At 33.6% G+C, this 25708-nt stretch overlaps 3 protein-coding genes across 3 annotated transcripts; 1 reads left to right on the forward strand and 2 right to left on the reverse strand.

Annotated features, from left to right (window-relative positions):
* Positions 1-8243: 8243 nt before the first annotated feature.
* On the reverse strand, positions 8244-14103 carry LOC110992430 (serine/threonine-protein kinase 40). Its single transcript, XM_022258251.2, has 7 exons — positions 13488-14103; positions 12941-13174; positions 12703-12835; positions 11788-11968; positions 11494-11587; positions 10615-10794; positions 8244-10064 (listed from the first exon to the last, which is right to left on the reverse strand). The coding sequence occupies exons 1-7, from the start codon at positions 13965-13967 to the stop codon at positions 9603-9605; spliced, it is 1764 nt and encodes a 587-aa protein (XP_022113943.2). The 5' UTR covers positions 13968-14103; the 3' UTR covers positions 8244-9602.
* A 3651-nt stretch (positions 14104-17754) lies between these two features.
* LOC110992421 (AFG3-like protein 2) lies at positions 17755-20759 on the forward strand. The gene is made up of 2 exons (XM_022258235.2): positions 17755-19366; positions 19665-20759. Exons 1-2 carry the CDS (start codon positions 17920-17922, stop codon positions 20528-20530), a joined length of 2313 nt encoding a protein of 770 aa, XP_022113927.1. The 5' UTR covers positions 17755-17919; the 3' UTR covers positions 20531-20759.
* A 47-nt stretch (positions 20760-20806) lies between these two features.
* On the reverse strand, positions 20807-25336 carry LOC110992420 (transcription initiation factor TFIID subunit 3). Its single transcript, XM_022258234.2, has 2 exons — positions 25128-25336; positions 20807-24974 (listed from the first exon to the last, which is right to left on the reverse strand). Exon 2 carries the CDS (start codon positions 24952-24954, stop codon positions 21493-21495), a length of 3462 nt encoding a protein of 1153 aa, XP_022113926.2. The 5' UTR covers positions 24955-24974; positions 25128-25336; the 3' UTR covers positions 20807-21492.
* Between the last annotated feature and the right edge of the window lie 372 nt (positions 25337-25708).

Raw genomic sequence — 25708 nt, forward strand, 5'->3', positions numbered from 1 at the left:
TTAGAATCGAAATTGGTCGATAATGTTCTATTTTATTTCTAGATCCTTTTTTGTGGATTGGAACAATGTGGGCTTCTTTCCATTTGGATGGGAAACTACAAAATATATTAAGCGACTGATTAAATATATTTGTCAAAGGTTTTGAGAGTTGTCTATAGCATTTTTGTACAAAAATTGAAGGTATTCCATCGCTGCCTGAACCTCTATTAATATTTAAAGATTTCAACTCTCTACAGACTTCATCCTCAGTTAGTACTACTTTGTTGCATATGTCGTCAGATTCAGGAAGGTGTTGAAGATTGTAATTAACATCAGGGGCTTGGAAAACGCTTCTAAAAAACTTGTTGAACCCTTCGCAAGCTTCTGCTTCAGTGTAGTACACTTCATCTCCGAGAATCATTGTGCTGGGGTAGCCTGGGCTGCATTGGCGTTTATTTCTCAGATATGACCACAAAGCTTTGGGATCCTTACTCAAATTATTTTGGATACTCTTCTCAAACATATCTAAGCACTTTTTGGATACAAGTTTTTGTCTAGCGCGTAACAGCGAAAATTCATCGTAGTCTCTTGGATTCCTATAAGTTTTCCACCGTTTGTGAGCTTTTAATTTATCTTTTATTATATGAATCAAAGACCTTGAGTACCAAATAGGAAATTTACTTTTACTAATATTCCGGCTCTTAGGAACAGAACTTGAAATTATTTTATTTAAAATTACATAAAAATTATCTGTCACTTCATCAATAGTATCTCCAATTAAAACATTTACCCAATCAATATTCGACAACGCTTTATTAATATCCTCATAGTTAGCGCGACGAAAGTTATATTTTATTCGTGCTTTTGGGATGGTTTCACGTAAAACTAAGTCGGTAGCATCGATTTTTAAGCAAGGATGATATATGTCAGATTTTACTAGGGCCATATCAGTTTTTGAACAGTCGATGGAAACGTTACTTAAAATTAAATCTAAGACATTATTACTACTATTAGGCGACAAATAATGTTGTTTTAGGCCGGAAATATAAATTTCATTTAAAAACATTTCGGAAATGTTTTGTATTTTAGAGGTTCCTTTTTTTAATAGAATGGGCCCCAAAGGCGTTCAATTAATATTTGAGAGGTTAAAGTCACCGGCTATTATAAAGTTATCGTTTAAATTTGTGTCTATTATGCGGCTATACGAGGAAATAAACGTTTCAAGTCTTTCAGCCTGCATAGAATCTGGAGGTATGTAGACAAGGCCGATGTGGAGATTGCGCCGGCTATTGACTGCCAATGAATTATGGGGTATAGTTATCCAGAGTGTTTCAACATTATTGCAGTTCCACTCAGGCCTTTCATATGCTTTCACTTGACAAGATACATAGATGAGTAGCCCTCCCCCTATATTTTTACCGGAAGTTTCTTTCGTTCTGTCACGTCGAAACAACTGGTACCCATCACTGCACAGTTCATTGTCATAAAAACTGTTATTAAGCCATGACTCGGTTATCAAAATAATATCAAAAGTACAAGTAAGAAGATTTTGATAAAATTCATTTGTTTTTGTACGCAAGCCACGAACGTTTTGATAAAAAAAGGTTAAACTTTTGTCAACCATTGGAATATATAGAGATTGTACTAACTTTAATGTAGACTTTTAATAGAAATTTGTTATTTGGCTTTGTTATTACGCTGTTAAAACTATATTTTAATGACCAATTCAATCCAAGTCGAAATGAATAATTTAAGTAATCTACAAAACTAATAGTGAATTTATACACCGTTAATATCATAACAAAATATTGGTTCATATGGAACCAGGAAATCTCGTCTAGTAATTTTAAGAAGCAAAAACAAAGGAAGTAGTTTAAGTCTACCATGAAATACATAACAACTCTCAAATAGTACATACGAATAATACATAGTAGTAGGTTTAACGAACTATTTTTGCCAAATCCCGTTCGCAATTTATGGTTATAGCAGGGGACTCTTCGTTTCGGCGTAAAAAAATTCCACAGTTACGAACCCATACGTATTTAAAACCTTTATCGATTGCCAGCGCTTTCGCCTCCTTAAGAAGATGCTTATTATCTGGGGTCAAATGCTCATTTACGTAGAATCTTTTCGAGTCTCCTGACATCCCTATATCAGATGTATGGATTCCCCGTTTTTTACGTAGGCCAGATAATATTTTGTCTTTTACTTCGCGTGTCTTCAAGCGCACCACGATTGTTTTTGATTTGCCAGGCATAGATTGCTTCGGCTGTACACGATTGGCGAATTCAATATCGCCCGGTTGCAAATCCACATCAGCATGTTTTGCGATTTTTTGTATTAGTGAGCGTGTCGACTCGTTACTAGTTTGAGGTAAACCTACAATCTCTAAATTATTCATCCGGTTCCACTGTTGCTGCCTCCCGATTTGAGATTTTAGTTCACCTACCATGGCATTGCAATTCAAAAGATCATTCTTAAGTAGACTCAATTCCTCCCTCAGAGATTTTGTCTCTTCGACGTATGGAATAATGAAAGACTTGATTTCTTCTCGCAACTCCACAATAAGAGAAGCTTTTAGAGTTTCAATCAGTTTATTCTGTATATAACCTAGTTTAGTGTCGATTGCCTGGTTTATTCCCTCTGTAATTACCTTCTGCAAGTCATCCCTTGACAAGTGCTTGTCGCTTTGTCCTAAATCCTTTTTATGACGCCGCGTGGAGGCTTGCTGCTTTTCAGGCGATGCATCAGGGCAGCGCAGTCCTCTTCGAATACAAGGTGGGCATATCCAAGTATCACTCGATTCCTCCATTGTAAGTCCTGTACATTTACTGTGGCAACCTCTAAAGCACTGTTTGCATTGTATCTGCGTGCTTACGTCTAGGTCTTTAGAGCATGCAATGCATTTAAGCATTTTAACTAATAGTTTATTCTTTTTTCTTTATTATATATGGAAGAAAAATAAAAAAAAAATAAAAAAATGTAATGCTAGTTTAACAATATGTGTATGTGTTCTCGTCGCTCGGCATCGAACTGGCCTCTGTTACACACTGCGATAAGAGCTTCATGCACAGAGCCACGACGTCCGTGACGGCACAGCTGAATATATCTTATAGTATTAAGAATTTAATTTTCGTGAAGATCAATGACTAATAATATTAATTAATATATAAAATAATTGTATTTCTAGTCACGCACTCACTTTGACAGTACTGACCTTGCACTAAATCACTTCATGTATCCACAATATAACTGATTGTAGGTAAATTTAATTCACTGTATTCACTGTATTCTTCCGAGAAGATCTAACATGCACTTTTTCTGCTTTTTAGCGGCTGATAATGTTTGACAAGATAGTTCCTCAATAACACAACTCGATTATCACATTTAATTTGATTATTTCCGTTTATATTTATTTTTAAATATTAAATTTATTGAGACGATACGTGTCGACGCGGACGCTACCCTCAATGATGAATATAAAAAAGGTTTTGTTGCACGACTGTCCTCTTGTACAGCTTGCCTTTCCTCTCCTCCACCTGTGTCCAGTGCTTCCCATCCCTGACAAGTCTTTGCCACAGAGGGCCGGTAGCTTTTATAAAGTCATCAGCTCACCGCGCACATGGTCTTCCTCTTCTTCGCTTGGTATTGTAGCGAGGTGTCCATTGAGTTACTTTTTTCGACCATTTTGATCTCTGACCTCTGAACTGGTGTCCTGTCCATCTCCATGGCTCTGGTCATTGCATCTTCCCAGTTGGTGATCCTTCGGAAACCACCATATTAATAAAATCTAAATCTAATTATGCTCTATGGGCTAACGTCTACTTTACTCTAGATTCTATCTTGTGTTTCCGTTATGATCTAAAGTAAAATGTCAAAATGGTACAATTTTACAGTACTTCTTATGATTAATGTTTTTTGCTGAATCTTATTAAAATCCAAATATCACAGTCAGTCAAATTTATAAATATATATTGTAAGAAATAATAAATTCATCATGCAAAAGAACTAACTAAGAAATCCTTTCTTTTGTTTTCTAATTGGAATTGCTTGAACGTGCTTTATCACAAAGATGTCTCAATATCACAAGATATGGATAAAAAAATACAACATAATTACTAACACAAGTCGATTTTTTTCTTTTCTTTTTCTAACAAAGTTTATTCTTCTTTCCATTTAACGACAAATCTTTCTAAAAATATGCACAGTCTCTTGAGTATCGTTACATAGAGTTTCCACTGCACAAAGATATGATTACTGTGTGAGTTCTTGTTTATCGCATAGCCGGTCATTAACCAAAATATATTTTATTTTCAGATCCTGAATACCATGACAAACTTGCAATAACTGTACAATATTTAGAGATTAGGGCACCTCGTTACACAATATGGAGGATCTTTCCCCTAAAAATGTCATTTTTAACTGGTTTTGTTAACTGTTGTATCAGCTATATAATGGTTTTGTTATCTTTTAAGTATTAGTGAAAAGTGTTAAGACATAAAATGAAACCATTATTCCAATTTCTATCTTTACTAATTATCTATATTATATAGAGCACGATTCTGATTCTTGTGAAGGGCTTAATCACATTAGCATAACATTTCATATTGAATCACTTTACTAGACATTGTATAATATCTTTATAAATTACCATGTGAATTAACAATAAATGTAATTTATATTTCATGAGATTCAATTCCGTCTGCGTCGAAACCACAAAATTTATGCGTACCTACAAAGCACAAAGCAACATTTTGATACTACTCGTATTTAATAGTCTCCCTCACTTAAGACTCTGTTTAAAATGTTCGAAATCCATTACGAAGCATTAGCTGAAACATTTTGAATTTTTCACATTTTTCAACAGAATGAAACGAAAAAAAAGATATATTTGATCTGAGTAGTTTAGTTCATGTTTGTTAATACAACAAGGAGAACACATAGACCATATAAAGGAATATCAGGTCAGTACTATAAAAACAGTGTCAGAATTATTAACAATAAAAATTATTGTACTACGCACCTAATGCTGTGTTGAAAACATAAAAAACTAACAAAGGTATATATATATTAATGAACATAATTTAATATAGTATATTATGTTTTTTGTTCATTATGTTTTTGGTATAAAGATATTTAGTTACGTATACGAAATTTCTTGTGAGTTATTATTATTTAATTCAAATTTTTAAACACAAATGTGTGTGAAATCTTTTTCATACGGTGCAATATTGATGTTATATTGTTGTTATATGTGTTTATATACTAAAATGTACTTGTAATAACTTGTGTGTCCTTCAATTTTACCATACTAATAATAAAGTTTGTTCAGCGTGAAGAATTCTTTTATTTAACGTTTCTCCAATAAAATTTAATATCTTTTTTATTTATCGTAGTATCGTCTATCATACCATTTGCAATCAAATAAGCTCTTCATATAGTTTAAATTACAAAGCATTATGAAATGAAATCGTTATCAAGCTATTGAAATTTCATTTTAAATTCAATTTATCATAATCTTGTAGGTCTGACGTAGTTGTATGATTTGTCTTTATAGCCGAACACAGTGGTCGCTAAAATATTTGATATTTTAATAGCAAAAATGATACGCGAAAGAGATTCATGCTCAGAGCTCAGAGAGATCAGAACCATCTCGAAACCAGAGAGAACATTCTAAAACGCTGTACGACAAGAACGGATGAAAAAAGATAAATAGTACGTACGAGAATTATGCGATAAGGATAGAACACCAGGTACGCAATACCACTCCTGCCTAGAAAGTTCACGAACTTCGTTCAAGATTATACCCAGGGATAAATAAGCGAAGAAAAAAATCCCCCGCTACGTATGACCACAACGTGAGATCTGCGGATGGACGACGTCCATCGACGAGTTTGTCGCACAGCTCGCGAAGGGGATATTAGATTAAGCGGATGCCTCTCAGCCTCCCCATCAATCAAAGATCCAGAACATCGCGCCAGGCCTTCAGATTGCCAGTACCTACCCGTTATACTAATAACACCGTACTAGACACCAGTGCATGAACCGCGGCTTAAACGACAGGTCGCCTCGCTGGGCCTCCTTCGGGCCAAATCTAATATGGATAATTTCGTTATTTCCACACTAGATTCGACGTCATATGATTTGAGAACGAACGACATGGTATATCAACATAGAAGTCACAGCACACTAGAGAACGGTAGCACATGACAGATGTCAGAGGTGGTCTTTAGCGCTCAGAATTATGAACCAATTCTAAATTGTGCATTCTCGTGTCAACAATCGAATGTTTTACGATTAGTCCTCCAAACCTTATTTTCAGCAAATACCCAATTATTCAGTTCTTTCTCAAATAAAATGGCTATAAAGAATAAACAAGGAAAATCGCTCATACGATCACCGTTACGGGACCAATAAAATTCACATGAATAGAATCCATCCGATCGTTTGAAAAATTTTAAATTTTACGACCACGAGACTTGAATAGGATTTTTATGATTGTTTTAGTGCTGGCGTTTATACCTGCATTTAAATGTGTGTTTAATTGCCTGTAAGTAATAGTAAATTGGATAATAATAAGAGTGACGATAATTCTAAAGAGTCATTTTAATAAGGACTTTTTACCAGTTTTATTTAAGCGTTTTTCGGTTAAATAACTACTAAACTACTGCCGGCACAAGGCATGATTAGAGAAGTTCATCTTAAAAAAAAACTGGTATCTTTTTACAAACAACTTTATTATATACCAAAAAGATATGCTAGGACGTGTGTATCATTTTACGACTAACTTGATAGGCACTTGATACTGATATGATGGATAGATATTTTAGAGAGAGATCAGAAGATGTTCTGTTTTTGAACTTACGCCTCGTTTCACTGGAAACAGATATAATACATGTACCTATATATTTATATACCTTAATTTTTAAATGATGAAATAATTTTAACATTTAGAAAATATTTAACGCCAGATGTGTTATTGTTGGAAACAGTTAAACAAGATTTAATAAAAGTGCAAACAAGTTTCCGCAAGCAAACAAGATGATTTATATCCGCAGTTTCTCAAAATATTAATATTAAAATTAGTTTTCATTTAAGCGGGGTTAGCTTTGACGTGGACGTAAGGTTTCCAGACACTGAAAAATGGTTTTCTTCGAAGATATTTTACAATGTAGAATGGATTATATGGAATAAAAAGAAATAAAATCTATGGATAGGTTTAAGAACGTTGTTTATGATATTGTTAATTGTCCAACGGAATAATCACAATTAATTACAAGAGATAGAGCGTGCCTAAACATAGCTAGCCGTGACAGATCCGTATCTATTTTAGTTTAGTTTTTATTACTCAGAAAAAATGTATTAGGGCTATCATGGGCGTTGGACCATTCATTCATTTATTCTGACAGTACCAAGTTTGTATATCTTTGAAGCAGTTATGAATTTAAAGAAACATCCAAAATTATTACATATAAAGAAACTTGCTTGTATATACCGAGGGATCCAACACGGCTGCGGGTGCCTGCATGTTGCACCACGCGATATTCCAAAAATTGTTACGCCATGGCTGTAAGAATATTTAATCACCTTCCTAGAAGTTATAGATCGCTGCCATGTGTTCAAGGGGTATGTGATTAGGTTTTTAAAGGCAAGGTGCTATTATGGCGTGGCCGAGTATCTAGATCATAAGTTTAACACCAATTCTAATTAACTTAACTTTCCTATTATTACGACATTATATAAATGCTTCTATTATGTGACATAATAAAATTAACGATAGTTGCATGCCGATTTATATATGGCGGATTGTGCGCGTGATTTTTATAGCTCCTTAGCCTATATTGTTCATATTCGATGCAAATCCAAACGCAGATTGTTGCATAGAATATATATTACATTAACATTGTCCAGATATTATTGAGATTCTCCATAAAAGAGTGTTGAGAATTTTTACTCCAATTCTTCGAATATATTTATAGACATACAAACAATAAAATCAGGATTTCCGATTCGAATTAATAATACTGACACGGTTGTCCAAAGCGTACCGGAAAAATAATATTCAAGATACGCCAAAGGGCAAAGTTCTTGAATTCTATGCTCGGCTAAATATATATTCAGTTAATTACTTAAATAAAAAATATTTATTTCATAAGCAAGCTAAGGTTTATATATCACACCATATTTGTATTTCAAATGTATGAAAAATTATAGTCGATAGTAGAGTAGAGTTTAATTATAAGGAATAATGTAAAACGACAAAATATAAAATATAATTCATTTATTTACTTACATACCGTCATTCTCGAACATATTATAACAAAATTGATCTACAATATCTCTATGTAGTACTAAATAACAAAATACAAAAACCTTAATAAAAATGGAAATATAATCTTTTTAAGGGAGCCGACAAGTAGCATCATTATACAAATATAAGTGTTAGACAGCTCTGAATCATTCGTTTTTTTTTTTTGTTTTTTTTTTTGTTTTTTTTTTATAGAACAGAACCTTCACTTTCAGGGATATCACTTAAATGATATTGTCGCCCATGGACAGGCTCAACGCCAGCTCGTATAGCCAGCCTTTTTTACCATAACAGCCGTCGATGGAGCGCTGTATGATATTTATATACTAGATTCGAATGCTTTGCGCTAAGAAATTATAAGTAAAATCGAAAAATCAACGTAATAGAAATTTAGAGCATACCTTCCTGAGCATATTAATCGAACAGTATGACTAAACGAAAAAAAAAAATATCGTATATTCGTATTATACAAATTGTAAGAAAAATCCCTTACATTGAGCTGTCATATATAGTATTGATTGTGCCGGTACAATTGTAGCCGGCATTAAAAGGAGAAACATTTAATAGATGGACGATCATTTTAAGTATTTCACATTGTCATTGTATAAGTAAAAATAGCTATTTACATACTACAATAAGTCATAAAAATAGTTACTAAATCCATTATCTGTATAGAAATCCATGAGTTAAACACCATAGTTTATTGTATTTTGCATACGCACAAATACAAGTCAATTAAACACTAAATACCTACCTATGTTTTGATTTTTAAGCATATTCTATAAAATAGAATGCGTAGTTTAAGCCAGGAATTAAAATAACATATATTTACACCTACACCAATATAATTAACAATTAAATAATAGCATTATTGATTACCCTATCGAAAATCTTGCACATGCTGAAACACTAAAATATAGAACTTATGAAAATGTACATTTAATTTTTCTCTACTCATAAAAAAATCTTATTTAAAAAAATGGATGCCTCAAAAAAATACATGATTTTTTACTTAAATTGATAACATAATATACAGAATTAGTATGTCAATAGATATGAAAATTAATTTTAATTAGTTCAGTAGTATCAGAAGCTCGCGAAAATTTCAAATACTATCAGTACCGGCTTGAATTTTAAATTAGAGTTTTCCTTGTAACAGTCGAAAACTGAATTAACTATCCGTTATCCGTAATTAGCATTTAAGTAAAATGCATATCTAATCCATGAGGCGTTTTAACGTATGTATCTCAAAAAAACTTACAATTAATCAATCTTAGTAAGGTTCCCAGAGCTTATTCATTTAATATATAAACATTTAATTATAGTCGAGATCATTGTCAGTAGGCGCCCGGGGGTTATTAACCACCGCTTCCGGATTAACCGAGTGTATCTGAGGCGGGTTCATAATCCGTCTCGAATCCGGAAAACGCAATACGTAATCCGAATCCAACCTATCGATTCTCCGTTCGGACCATGGAATCGCGCGGAATTCCGAGTTCGACGTTGACGGAACGGAATTTAAACGCGGAATGCGTTGTGCTAAATTTCGGATTCTCGAGTTCTCTTGATTGCGGGTAAATAAATGTTGATATCGAGCTATTTCGTTCGGCTGAAGGGGACGCGCGTCGCGGCCTATTCGTTGTATGGAAATTTGCTTAGTACTGTGGTTGTCTGTTGTGGGGTGAATCAGAATACTGTTTTGTTGAACGCGGGTTGGAGAAGGGAAATTTAAGGCTAGGAAATCTGGTAATGGAACGCAGTATACGCCCAACTCGTCCTGAAATTGAAAAAGTATGATTTTGATAAAAAATAAACAATAGTAAACAAAAATTCTGTTTTTTCCCATTATAGCCCCAAAACACACGCATTATGAATGGCAAAAGAAAAAACTTATATATCTTTAATTTCATTTTTTCGCTTTGATTATTGTTATTTTGTGTGTTTATGTGTGTATGTTTTTGTTTGTAATAAATGATATGTCTATGTCTACTATAAAGGAAATTATCTGTGGTCATAGAACACGCAATTAAATTTTTAAGAAATCTTGAAGGCACTATTAAAATATGAAACACGATATATTAATAAGTCATACTGATTAAACATGTACTTTTCCTTGTGATCTATGACTACAGCTATATATACCATTCTATAGAGACTTATTTGACATTTAATAATACATAATATCAACCTGGGACTGCAATCACGAACAATTTATTAAAGACTTTTATAAAATATATTTTTGTCATAACTTATTATTTCGCCAGTAATTTAATGCGCTTTGGATGTACTAATTTATGATTTGTTTCATAAATATATTTATTACTTACACTAGAGTTAGGCGTTCTCTCTGCATCAGAGAAAAGTGGTTTCCTCTCCAAATCGCTACTTTTCTCAGACGGTTTCTCTTTCACCTCTTCTAGGGGAATATCTGGAACGACTTGCAGATCTTCCGGTGGATTTGGCACAACCACATAACTAGCTATAATACTTGATAGTTGGTCTAGCACCTGTAAATATAGTCTCAATTCGATTACTATTATTTCAAGAGAAAAAATTGATGACCTATTTCGTAATGTTTGTATGTATGTATGTATGTTTGTAACATAATAAAGTTACAGTTGCTTAGATCGATTTGCCCCTCGCAAGCGTCATCAGAGCCAAAAAGTTAAGTTAAGTTATTCTGGCTAAGATTTGAAGTCATTGTAGTTGTTATGTGCATACCATGTTTTTAAACTTAAGAAATAATATTTATATGACTGACAAATCATTTACAACATTGACATAATATATTCTAATTAAAGATACCGTGATAAGATTAAGATTCTCCCCTCCATAACTTGTAGTATAATGTTAACCTCTTGTATATATTATTATATATCTGTGTGTGTTGTCTTTTTTTGTAAAGTCATTTTTGTTTTGGGTAACTCCGCTTATATTAAATTCAATCCATCAAATGTACCCTCATCGTGATAACACTTAGAAGGCGACATTGGCGGAATTGTGATTGACACAGAAATCGCCATTAAAAATAAAGTTAAGTGGAAAGATACCGTGCTTGTTACCATGGTAACCATTCTATTTATATAGACAGAACATTGATACCACCTTTACAAATATGGCCTAAATTCTGTAAGATTTATGATAAAGCAACATGTGAATGTGTACAACATTAGAGGAGAAATCAACAGACTATAAATATTAATTACCTGATCGGCGACAAGTCTATGTTTAGGATCCTTTACCAACAACCTCTGAATGAGAAACACTGTGTTGTCAGAAACATGGACTGGGTTGCCATCCCTTAAATATTAAACATAATGTTAAATTATGAATTTACACACATTGCAATAAATATATCACACAAACGATTTTGAAATGAAATTTAAACTGAAACACAAACAGACACACACATTATACAAAAATTTAAATCAATTTTTATTTCATCATTGAATTGATTATTAATACTAATCTTTGCCGAATTAATAACCATTTATACTTACGGAGGTATATTATAGTTTGCAGCTTGTATCCTACTAAATAACTGGGCTAGACTTGTATCACAGAATGGAAATTGTCCGTACAACATTGTGTATAGAACAACTCCTAATGCCCACATATCTGATGGCTTGCCTAAGTAAGGCTTACACATTAGAACATCTGGTGATATGTATGCTGGAGATCCTGAAATCAAATTTATAAATTTAAATAGAAAGTGTACTATAGACGACTGCACTTGGTTGAAAATTGTATGTGCAGTTTGTGTTGACAAACACTTGACGGCTCTATGAACCAAGAAAACACTGGAGGAAGAGTGCTTTTACAAGCAGTCTTCCTCCAGTTTATACATTATTTTTTGTATCTCTAGTATTTATATTATTTTGCTTAAATACTTGATTTGTTATATACTTATAACACTTGTTAATAAATAAATAATATAAAAAGTTAGTAAAAATAGTTTCAAATTTCACTTAATCTTGGTTAAGATTAAGTTGTCTGAATTGGATATAAAAATTATGATTATTTATAATTCTAAATAATTAAATTGCTATTTTTGTTAATATAGGGGTCAGTTGAAATGATGAGATAGATATCCAGAAAATGGAGTGGTAAAATAGGTCAGAGTATGTAGTTTAGTCAGATATCAAAAACAGAAATTACTTGTGACTGTGACTGTACCAGTGATAATTTTAACACCGTGCAAGTATGCCCTGCATTAGACCCAAATATTAAAATTTGGTCAAATCTAATTTCAATAATAAATTCGCTTTTAGGTATATTTATAATTAAAATAGATTTAATTTATAGTCTGACTCAGGAAGGAAAGCTACAAAAATTTATATTTTTATATACATTGCTATTTAATGTATGTTGAAAAATTTAATGTTTTACACTTTAAAATTAATATAAATATATACCTCTCTGATCCTTCAATAAGTCTCTATCACTGCCAAGATGTGTTCCTAAACAGAAATTCGTTAAAATCACCCGTCCTGTCCTTTGGTTTAATACAATATTGCCTAATTTAAGATCTCTGTGTACTATGTTTCTCTGAAAAAAACATAGAGGATATTATTTATTAATTAAATATTTTCTACTCCTTATCTACAATTCTGTTATAAAACCCGTATGGACCTATGGAACACAATAACTAACCTTATGTAAATTAGCAACTACTCTCACAATATCATAGAATATCAAAATTGCCTCTTTTTCAGGTACTTTCTTAACTTTTGTAACATACTGTTGTAAATTAATTAACTCGCTTCCTTTTTCACTAAATTGGTGGGCACTGACACAGTCAAGCACTAGAAACAGCCTCTGTCGTACTCTACCAGTATAAATAAAACCTGGCCCATTTGGGTTGGGAGCTTCTTCTAGAGCATGATCCTGTAAAATAAATGACTGGATTACAAACATAAAGTTCTTCTCTTACATAAATGAATTAAACTAGCTGGACTGGTACGATAGCAAAACTTATTTATTTAATAATTAAAATGCTTTTGTATAATTGACATTATCAGTTATTTTAGTTACTTAATTTTCTGGTATTTTATCTATTTTAATAAAATCAATTATTAGAGTCTCAGACTATTTTATGATTTATAAAGCTAACATTTTACAACTTGTTTGCTTATGTAACTGGTGCCCAGTTGCATTATGCAATTATATTATTATATTATGGAGTTACATATGTATGTACCTTAAAAAGTCCATGGTGATGTCCTACGCCATCTCGATCCTCCAATAATGATAATAATGAATACTCTGTATGTAACAGCATTTTTCCCTGTCTATCATCTTGTGTTTCAGGCTGCCCTTCAGGCTTTAACGTAAGTATTTTTATTTGATAGAAATCGTCACTTTTCTCCTTGCGTGCCAGGCACTGTACAATGCTCTTAACTGGACTAGGACCCAATTTTGGCCCAAGCAAATATGGCCCAGCTTTACGTACAACCTTGTCGGGAACAGGTGTGCCAGGGGCTGGAACATCGGTAGCGTTATACAACACTTTTATCTTCTTTGAGTGAGACGATGCTTTCTTTGAATTCTTTAGCACTGAACTAGATGTAGAGTTTGCATATGCTGATAATCTGGGAATCTTGGCGTTTGGTTGCAATAACAAAGGTCGTGATCTCTTTCCGTGATTCACAGTACTTTCAGGTTTTTCTTGATCCATCATTATTTAGTAAAGGTAAGCATATGATATTTAAGACTGAATAGAAAAAAAGACTTTTCTAATATTAAATTGCTTAATATTTAATGAATGTATAGAATCAAAATACTATTATTTATTTAGTGGTACTGGTGTGTGAAATTAAAATTGAGAAATCTACACTATTCTACAAACAGCCACAGATCATGTAGAAGAAAACTCATAGGTAATGCGTATAAACTATAACCGTATGAAGTTTCTGGCCTCGATCAGCGACATGGACTGTGAAGTATGTATATACTGGTGAAGTATGTATATACTGGCATAAAAGAAGTTGCCATGGCAACAAACCTATTATAAGAAAAATGTAGTAAAGTTGTCATGTTGATTTAAAAAATATGTCTTACAGAAAAGTAATGTATTTCCCTATAATTAAATAAAAGCTTTATAAAACTGATCTATCTTTCGAGTCGACCTGTTTAAAAACTTTACATGGTAGCAGAGCGTGGTTCCTAAAGCAAAAAAAAGAAAAAGCGAAACACAAAATGTCGATCGCAAGAATAGATCCTCTTACAAAAGAAAACTATGATACATGGGTAATACAAGCTGAAGCAGTCTTAGTAAGAAACAAATTATGGAAATACATTGAAACTCCTTTGAGTAAAGATCCAAGTGCAGCAGAAACAGAAGGTGACAGACAAGCTAGATCGGAACTAATTCTTATGATATCTCCCTCTGAGCTTAACCAAATTAAAAAATGCCTATCTGCAAAAGCCGTTTGGAGTACACTAAAAGAAATTTATGCAAGCAAAGGACCTGCCCGTAAAGCTTTTTTACTGAAACAACTAATCCTAACAAAATTAGATGGTCATGAAATACAAAGTCATTTAAACAAATTCATGGATATAGTTAACAAACTGGCAGACATGGACATAATTATCAACGAAGACCTTTTAACAATATTAATGCTATACAGCCTCTCCAAAGAATACGAGAACTTCAGAGTCGCTATTGAATCACGAGATGTTCTTCCTAAGCCTGAAGAGCTGAAAATTAAAATACTCGAAGAATATGAAGCTCGTCATAATCACAATATAACCAATGACGTCGAACCTGAATCCTCTTTTCAAGAAGAAGCTTTATATGCATCGTGTAAAGTTTGTAAACGAAGAGGTAATATCTTTAAACACAAACACCATAAAATTTGTTCAAACTGCTGGAAGGAAAATAAAGGTAAACAGGCTAAGAAATTTGATTCTTTCCATAAAAATAATTACATAATGCAGTGTTTTCTTACAAATAATAAGAAACTTAAAAACAACACATGGGTTTTAGACAGTGGTTGCACGTCTCATATGACTTATCAACGAGACTTATTTAAAACAATAGATAGTACATCCAGAAAACTTAACTTTGCGACGGACGAATACACTGCAGAGATTAAAGGAAAAGGAATAGTTTCCTTTATAACAAAAAACGGCAACAGTAAGGTAATAACACGCTTACAAGATACTTTATACGTACCGAACCTTTGTACTAATTTACTGTCCGTAAGTAAGATGACAGATGCTGGTTGCTCAGTGCTATTTACTAAAAATAAAGCTATTGTAACTAACCCTAAAAACAAAATAAATATAACTGCATATAAACAAAAAGACGGTCTTTACTATGTGTATCCAGTTCAACATGAAAGGAACTGTTTAGTCAATAATGATGAGGTTACAAGTTCTCTTCCGAAGAAATCAACAACTTTATCAAGTATTAAAGACTGGCATAGAAAACTGGGTCACATGAACGTAAATGATCTGAAATATGCACGTAGACATGAAAACTTAATTGGTTTAAATTTTGATGCATCAGAAGATTTGAATGACTGTGAAGTATGCATACAAGCAAAACTGCACCGTGAACCTGTTCCACGTAATAAAACAACTCAAATAACGACAGAATGTTTACAAATCATTCACAGCGATGTGTGTGGTCCTATTCAAACGCCCACCATAAGCGGAAATAAATACTTTGTTACTTTCATAGATGACTATAGTCGATACTGTAGAGTTTATCTAATGAAAAATAAGAGCGAAGTACTTGAAAAATTTAAAGAGTTCAAAGAGTTAGCGGAAACACACACAGGTAACAAAATTAAGTTTTTACAATCTGATAACGGGACTGAATATATTAATAAGCAGTTTGACACCTACTTAAAACAGTGTGGCATTCAAAGACGTCTTACCGCACCTTATACTCCACACCAAAACGGAGTTGCTGAACGTAAAAACCGTACCCTATTAGAAAAAGCAAGAGCATTGATGATAGATGCAAATGTACCATTGAAACTTTGGGGCGAGGCAGTGGCTACATCAAATTATTTGGCAAATAGAAACATAAATAATGCCATTGAAAATCAAACACCATTTGAACGATGGGTTGGTAGAAAGCCCTGTGTAAATCATCTATACATATTTGGTAGTAAGACTTTTGTTTTGAAAAAGGGATATAATGGTCACAAATTTGCACCTAAAGCAATTCCAGGGATGTTTGTGGGATACTCTGAAACGTCAAAAGCTTTCAGAATCTACGTTCCTTCGAAAAACCATATCATTACTTCAAAAGATATACGAGTGATGAAATGCATGTACTACGAACAAAGCAAGTACGAACTTTCACCATTTTATAATGAAATTGAGTCTACAGCAAAACCTAAACAATTGTCATCACAACAAACACTACAAAAGAAAATTACTATGACGCTTGATGGCAATAATAAATATGACAATAATGTTGATACGCAAAATGATAACAATAAAATTTTGGAACAAAATATTCAGGAACCAACAAATATTGAAAGTGACTACAACTCACTTTCTAATATTGAAGACCCTGTCAACAACGGTGTCGGAGAAGCTGTGAACAATAATGACAATGTAGAAACCGCATCCGTTCCAATAAGGTCACTAAGAAGTAGATCAAATATCACAGCTCCTAGGCGATACGATGATTTTATCTTAGCCGCAGTAGAAGAAATTGAAAATACTCACAAACCTAAAGAACTCAATTGGGTTTAAAGAATTTATTTACATAAATTCTTTAAAAAAAACTAAAGAGGGTGTGAAGTATGTATATACTGGTGAAGTATGTATATACTGGCATAAAAGAAGTTGCCATGGCAACAAACCTATTATAAGAAAAATGTAGTAAAGTTGTCATGTTGATTTAAAAAATATGTCTTACAGAAAAGTAATGTATTTCCCTATAATTAAATAAAAGCTTTATAAAACTGATCTATCTTTCGAGTCGACCTGTTTAAAAACTTTACATGGACAAATAAATTTTGTCCAACTCAGCGTGACCCTATAATCTGAAACTCTAACTGAAACGTTAGAATTTAGCAGTCGTCGTAGAAAAAACGAACGGATTCAAGTTTGTTTTATTGTTTTTTGAATCGTGAATGAATAAAATAGTTTGTCGTCGAATCGCAAACTATTCAACGTTAAGTCAAAGCGTCGTATGTTGAATGACACACAAACAAACATAAATACTAAAAATAATGTTATTTTGATAGAAAATAATGATAAAATAACTCTGTATCTAGTGCCAATAAAGTGCTAGGGTGAATTATTTCAAGCCCAAGAAATTTAAAGAATATCACAATATTGAGCCCCCCATATTTATTAAATTTCTATTTTAAAACATGATCAAACATTTCAGAATAAAAATCATATTTCACAGCTTAATATTTTAAAGTAGAATATTATACTTTGATTACAACAGGCAACAGCTACTTGTTTCACAACATTGCGTGATCGGTGTCTCCGTATTCCGAGATGTATATGACATAAGACATTGAAATTTTGACAGATTTTTTAACCATGTTTTTATTGGAACACAAGATTGTGTGGGATCTTGTCGAATAAATGTGACATAATAATCATAACGAAAAACATTTAATTACTGAAAATTAAAATTTAACTATAACAGTATGTGGAAAGGTCTTAGGCTTACACAATCCCAACTTTCGAAGCTTCACTTCAAGGGGCACAAACTACAATCACTTGGTGTTCCGGCTTTAGATTCTGTTCTAAACCAGTGGTACGAATTTTGCAAGAAGCCTCCTAAAGGATTTGAAAAGTATTTTCAGCCAGGAACTAGTCAGAAACAGCAAAAGACACCTGAAAAAAATGATTCGCCTGCGCCATCTAAATCATCACCGCCACCTCCAAAGGCGAGTTCATCTCAAGATAAATGGAACATAAACATGTTCAATACTCCTGGTGGTAGGGGAACTGGACGTGGTGGATACGAAGGACAAGATCGTGAAAAATGGATTATGTTTGGTGCTTTGGGTGTAGTCACTTTAATTGCCTCAATTGCATATTTTGAATTAAAATACCGAGAAATAAGTTGGCGTGATTTCGTAAATTCATATTTAAAGAAAGGCATAGTTGAAAAACTAGAGGTTATAAATAAAAAGTGGGTTAGAGTAAGATTACAACCAGGCACTTTTGAAGGGAAAGTAATATGGTTTGCAATTGGCAGTGTTGATTCTTTTGAGAGGAACTTGGAGAATGCTCAAGGAGAAATGAATGTAGAACCTCAAAATTTCCTACCAGTCATATACAGAACTGAAGTTGAAGCATCAAGCCTAACAGGAATGCTGCCTACTTTATTAATTATTGGATTTTTAATTTATATGATGAGAAGATCAGCGGACATGATGGGAAGAGGTGGTCGTAAGGGTGGAGGACTTTTTGGGGGTGTCATGGAATCTACTGCAAAATTAATAAATCCAACTGACATAGGTGTAAAGTTTCAAGATGTAGCTGGCTGTGAGGAAGCTAAAATTGAAATAATGGAGTTTGTTAACTTTCTGAAGAACCCTCAGCAATATATTGACTTAGGGGCTAAAATTCCTAAGGGAGCTTTACTTACTGGCCCTCCTGGAACAGGAAAGACATTGCTTGCTAAAGCTACTGCTGGGGAAGCAAATGTTCCATTTTTAACTGTTTCTGGCTCAGAATTTTTGGAAATGTTTGTAGGTGTTGGACCTTCTAGAGTTAGAGATATGTTTTCAATGGCTCGTAAGCATGCTCCATGCATTCTTTTTATTGACGAAATTGATGCTGTGGGTAGAAAAAGAGGCGGCCGTAGTTTTGGAGGCCATTCTGAGCAAGAAAATACATTAAATCAACTTTTAGTTGAGATGGATGGTTTTAATACAACTACTAATGTAGTAGTGCTGGCTGCAACTAACAGAGTTGATATTCTTGATAAAGCCCTTTTAAGACCTGGCAGATTTGATAGGCAAATCTTTGTTCCAGCACCGGATATCAAGGGTAGAGCCTCTATTTTTAAAGTGCATTTAACTCCATTAAAAACAACTCTTAATAAACAAAATCTAGCCAGAAAAATGGCAGCTTTAACACCAGGTACTATTACATTTTTTATTATGTAAAATGCTTTTTAAAAGTTTTCCATTACCTTGTCATCTAGCCTAACATACATAATGTAATTTAAAAAAAATACAAAAAACTAAAATATTTACTCCTTGAACTGAATTAGTACCTAACTAAAATCTTTAGCTGTTATTGAAGAAACAAACAATGATTAATGACAAAATTAAACATGATTTTAGTTTAGGTAGAGGAAATTCATTTTGATATTTGTGAACTAAAATAATGCATGTTAATTATTTATCTTTCTAATTTATATATCATAATATTTTAGGTTTCACTGGTGCTGACATAGCAAATGTTTGTAATGAAGCTGCACTGATTGCCGCCAGGGAACTATCTACTGACATTAGTATGAAAAACTTTGAACAGGCTATTGAAAGAGTTGTTGCTGGTATGGAAAAAAAATCAAATGTCCTGCAACCTGAAGAACGAAAAATTGTAGCATATCATGAAGCTGGTCATGCTGTTGCTGGTTGGTTTTTAGAGCATGCTGATCCCTTATTAAAAGTGTCTATAATACCCAGAGGGAAAGGCCTTGGATATGCCCAATATTTGCCTAAAGAACAGTACTTATATAGTAAAGAACAGTTATTTGATAGAATGTGCATGACGCTTGGAGGTAGAGTAAGCGAAGAAATATTCTTTGGCAGAATAACAACTGGGGCTCAAGATGATTTAAAAAAAATAACTCAAAGTGCATATGCACAAATTGTTCATTATGGAATGAATCCAAAAGTGGGAAATATTTCTTTTGAAATGCCACAACCGGGTGAAATGGTTATTGATAAACCTTATTCAGAAAAAACTGCTGAATTGATTGACTCTGAAGTAAGGGTTTTAATTAATTCCGCCCACAAACACACAAAAGAGTTATTGGTCCAGCATAAAGGTAATATTGAAAAAGTTGCTGAACGTTTGCTGAAACAAGAGATCCTTAGTAGAGATGATATGATTGAATTGTTAGGTCCTAGACCATTCCCTGAGAAGAGTACTTATGAAGAATTTGTAGCTGGCACGGGCTCATTAGAAGAAGACACTACTTTACCAGAAGGCCTCAAGGATTGGAATAAAGAAAAACAGCCTACTATCCCACCTCCAGAAAGTATACCCCCAGGTCCCTCCACAAGTAAAAATTAACATTAATGTAGATGCTGGTTGCATTTTTAGTCAGTTTATGTGTAATAAATACAATTACCTGTAAGACATAAGGGATTTTTGTTCACCACATTGTAGATTTTTTAATAATTGTTATTAGTTACTGAGACCTAATGTGTGGCAAGACAGTATTCAGTTATGATCAGAAAACCATTTTTTACAGCTAGAATTTATGTATCACGCTTGTTAAAAAAATAAATTACTGTAATTACCCCAGATGTTTTGCTTGTTCCAAGAGATAAAAATAATTTACGACAATTTGGAGTACCAATATATTTGATTGGCCACTGGCTGAAATTAAATTTTTTACATAACCTCTCCTCCACATACAATGAATTTAGGACAAGCACCGTCACGCCATCTTTAGTGAACTATACATAACACCAAAGTGTTCTATAGAGTGAGAGGGTTGCGATATTGTGCTAGCCCTGTACATAAATCCAAAGGAACAACATTAACAAAAAACAGGGTTATATTAAAATTATAATATGAAAATATTCAAATATTGACCGAAATGCATTCAGCCTTCTTTCTGTTCATTTAAATATTCACTACATTACTTTATACATCACCAATTTCTTAAGTAAATTCAGCTTTTGTACAATATAAAAAGAATCTTATATTTAATATTCTATGTTATCTGCGTATGTGTACAACACGCCCGCACTCTTATACTTGATCTAAACGAGCAAAGAAATAAAAGAAATTTAACAAAAACTATGGTAATTATTACAAGTACCTACACTATTTTCTTTATTCATGTTCAACATTTTATGTCAATATTTATTTAGTATCTATTCTTAAGACCTAGCCTATGATATTATTAACATTATAAATGACAAAAACGTATCTTCATGATATCATTCAACAATAATCCTTTAACAATCGCAATCCATTCGCGCGTCTATAAAACCAAAAATTAAAAACTAATCTCAGTAACAACTCTATGAATGACAGTCTCTGACTTTTTCCCCTTTTGGTTTCCTGCCTCTTTTCTTCCCCGACGTTACCCCTGCTAGTAACATTGCTGTTCGCTTAGCAAGACAAGATTTACAAAACCAGTCCTCCGTTGCGCCAGGTTCTTCTGTAATCCCGACGCATATCCAGTGGTACCAGCCATCACAACCATCGCACCCTATCATAGGCGAACCATTATCGGGCCTGCCGCATGCTGGGCAAACCCAAACTTTGTTTCCATGTTCATCTACATAATATGGAGTAGGCAATGGGCCACTGGGTTTATCTATAGCTGGTTGTGATGCTTCTTCTGTAACAGAACCTGTTTCATCGTCAAAATTTTCCACATGCCCCTTTTTAGACAAAGGCTTAAATAATATTCTCTTGTACTTAGCATGACTTGATGGTGGCCGATTTTTTCGTTGCGGTGAAGCCGGAGGAGAAGATGATGCTTGTGGTTCTGGATCTCCAACATGATTGTTTTTCGAATTTTTCTGTTTTGGTGGCCGTGTGACCAGTGCTGAGATCTGTGCAAGTTCTGGTGATCTACTGTGTTCACGCGATACTGGTTCGTCTTTAATAGGAGAATCATCTTCTTTTTTTATAGGTTTAATGTTTAACTTAAAAGTATCAGGAGAACTTGGTGGCATAGGAGAGTTTGAATTTGAAGATCCCAATTTAAGAGTTAATTTTGGCACTAGACCATCATTAGAAGCTAACTTTTCTTTCTTTTTCTCCTTCTTTTCTTTTTTAATCCTATCCTTGATCTCTTGTCTCTCCTCTTTATCTTTTTTCTTTTCAGTTTTTTCTTTACTTTTATCCTTTTTATCTTTTTTCTTCTTAATTTTAACACCATCTTTATCTCTTTTTTCCTTTTTATGAGATTTATCCTTTCTCTTTTCTGAAATTTCACTTTCTTCACTAGTAATAACGGCTAAATTTTCTGGGTTTGGGGGAATTGGTTCAATATCTTGTGAAGGCTCAGAGTTCTTTATACTTGCAGAAGGTTCTGGAGTTGGTAGCCTGACTGGCTGTGGTACTGGTAGTTCTTTAGGTGGCTCTTGTCTAACTGGTTCAGACTTTGGTGGATTTAATTCTATTGTTATATCAGGTTGCACTGGTGGCATTTTATAGACATTAGATTTATGTTCTTTATTTGACTTTGCTTTTTGTTTTTGTAAAATATTTGGAATGGTTGATGATTTGTGCTTGTCATGTCGATCTTTTTCATGGCCCATTCCAGGAGATTTATGCATTGTTCTATCATCATCATTTTCTACAGCTATAACTTCTAAACTTGGCCGTCTAAACATTGTAGGAATCTTACTTGAAGATGATCTTGATGTATGTGGAAAATTGCCCATATTTGGTATAAGGTGATTAGGCAACCCTGGAAGAAAACTTGGCCCTGGTATCAATCCAGGCCCTCCACCTAACGCAAATGGATTGCTCATTAAGTTTTGCGAATGCAGGCCTCGCAAAGCTGGATTATTGGCTAAACCAGTTAAAAAATCATTACCTAGTAGACCAGCATTTGGTATTAGCCCTGGACCAGGCATCATACCTCGGCCAGGGGCCATTGTTGGAAAAAAGGGAAATCCAGGTGGTAATTGAGGCACTTTAGACTCTTTCTTTGATCTTCCAAGTTTTGATGGTTTGTCATTTGGTAGTTTTATATTCTTTTTATCTGCTGTGTGCACCATTTCAAATGCTAGTTGTTGTTGTTTCTTTAATTTAGCTTCTAGTTTGGCAGCCTTGTCTTTCTTATCTTTGTGTTTCTTTTCTTTTTTTACTTTTGGTGTTTCAGTCATAAGTTTAGGAAGAGCTGCTTGCAAAGATTTATTTATTGATAGAGCAGGCTTTGGCTCAAATGGCAACATCCTAGTTGGAGGCATTGCTAAATTATTATCCAAAGAATCATCATCAATATCTATAACTTCATGGGCTCTTATGTCAAATTCTTTTGCTAAATCTACTGGACTGCTATTGTTATTATTAACAATGTTTTCATGAGGTTTTAACCTAGATTCATCACTTGTGGAATTCTGCAATCTTGAGATTATAGGATCAGAATGTAATCTTTCAGTTACAACCTCAGTAATATTTTTATCTTCTTTAGATTTGTTCGATATTCTTTTAAATATATTAATCTTTGATCTATCTGGCTGGGATGCCAGTTTTTCTTCTTCATCCACCACTTCCTTTTTAATTTCTCTATCTGGTGTAAATGAGGACCCAGGTTGTTTATTTACAGAGAGCGGGTTTGATACAAGAGGGGATTTAGAAATGGGGATTTTTCTTGGTACAGGTATTGCATCCTCAGGTGGTTTAAAGGTTTTTAAAATAGGTTGAGGTGAAGGAAATTCAGTTGGTTCTTGTTTAATAACTGGTCTCAAGGGTTCAGAAATAGCTGGTGAAGATGATACTGATTGTGGAAGCGGTAAAGGTTTTAGAGGAGGTGGTAAAATCTTCGGCGCTGGCATTGTCACATGATTATGATGGGCCGGATGAATATCTTTACTTCGTTGAGGAGGATATCCAGGTGGATACCTATCTAATTTACTATTATCCCTAGATTTACTACTTTCTCCTTTATGACTTTTATCTTTTCTTTTGCTTTTCATTACTTTACCATTTAATAACTTACTTTTCTTTGTCTTCTTATCAGATTTTTCTGCTGATGGTACTTTTGCAGTATTAGTATGATGAGAATTAACTTTATGTCTATCATGGTGTTTTTCAGAAATGATTGTTGGCGGACGTGCTTCTGGAAGTTTACCTTCACGGGCAGGTGATAGGAAGCCAGACATAGTCATCATTACACTGCTTATTTCCCTTGTTCTTTCCTCCTCATCCAGCCGTAACCTTGGCCTTTTACTATTGGGTAATGACACTGGATCATTAGGTCTCTTGAAAATATCCTTAGTTTTATCTGGACTATCTGTAACTGATATTTCAGGACTTGCACATGAAGCATTTTCAACACCATCAAAACCATTTTGACAAATTTCAACAGTACCAGCAACAGCTGGAGTATCTCGCTCTTTTTCAGGGTACATTGGTGGCAAATGTTCATGGACATGCATTGGCCTTGTAACAACTTCATGGCTACCAGGCTTAAGAAAGTTCAGGTTTGATTCTTTAGGTTTTGGAAACCTTTCTGTTTGGACAGGAGGTGGAACAGGTGGGACACAGCGTGTATATTCTGCCAACTCTGGCAACTGTACATGTAGATCACGAAAAACTAATCCTAAATCGTCTAAGGTTGGTTCAGTCCTGTTAAATTGCTCTGCATGTTTGTTAGCTTGTGTTCCCAATGCACATATATATTTTTCTAATACGTGAACTAATATATCCAGTGGAGTTGAATTTATTCCATTCCATCCTATGGTTTGACATATTTGCGCAACATTCCTTCGAAGTACTTCACGAGCGTATGCCTCTGACATTATGACACCAACAAAGTTATCTGGAACAATTGAATATATCAACATTAAGAACTTAAACTAAGTCGTATTCTTGTTTGTTTAGAATTTTACTAAAAAGTCACAGGGAAGCAAAGAACATAATAACTATACATAAATAAAGATAGCTAAAACAGCAATTCTCATCATTTTCATACCTGCAAGTGTCTAGTGGTACAGAGACGATATTGCGAAGAGGCGAAAACTTCAAACATAGAACACATATGTATGCTTCTGTAGATTCCTCGTTAAATAAAGACCATTTATACAAAATTATTTACCAATTAAAATGCAAATAAACGAAGTGTTTACGTAAAAACTTCTCAGCATTCTACAAACACAGTACCCCGTGCGCCATGATTGCATTTTGGGTTGTCAATGTTCAGTGTTGCAAGTCAAAAATAAATAAAATGGCGGTCTATTAAGGAAGCGTTCGTATTTCGTAATAATAATGGTATATTTAAAAATCATAATAATGCATTTAATATATTAAGTAAAATGTAATTTAGTATATTAATGGAGAAGATAGTATCTTAAATGATAAAAGAATCGATGTTTCATTCGCTTTGTAATTTGTTGAGAAAAGTAATCTAACTTTAAGCATTTTTTCTTTAAGTTCGTCTATGTTATTTTCATTCCATACCTAGTTTTATACATATATATATCTTTATACCTGTCGTATCCATATAACAGTAATTCAAGAGTCAGGACATATTATACTCTTCTGCTGTATTGCTAC

This window comes from Pieris rapae, chromosome 6, assembly GCF_905147795.1.
Source record: "Pieris rapae chromosome 6, ilPieRapa1.1, whole genome shotgun sequence".
NCBI classification, from domain to species: domain Eukaryota; kingdom Metazoa; phylum Arthropoda; class Insecta; order Lepidoptera; family Pieridae; genus Pieris; species Pieris rapae.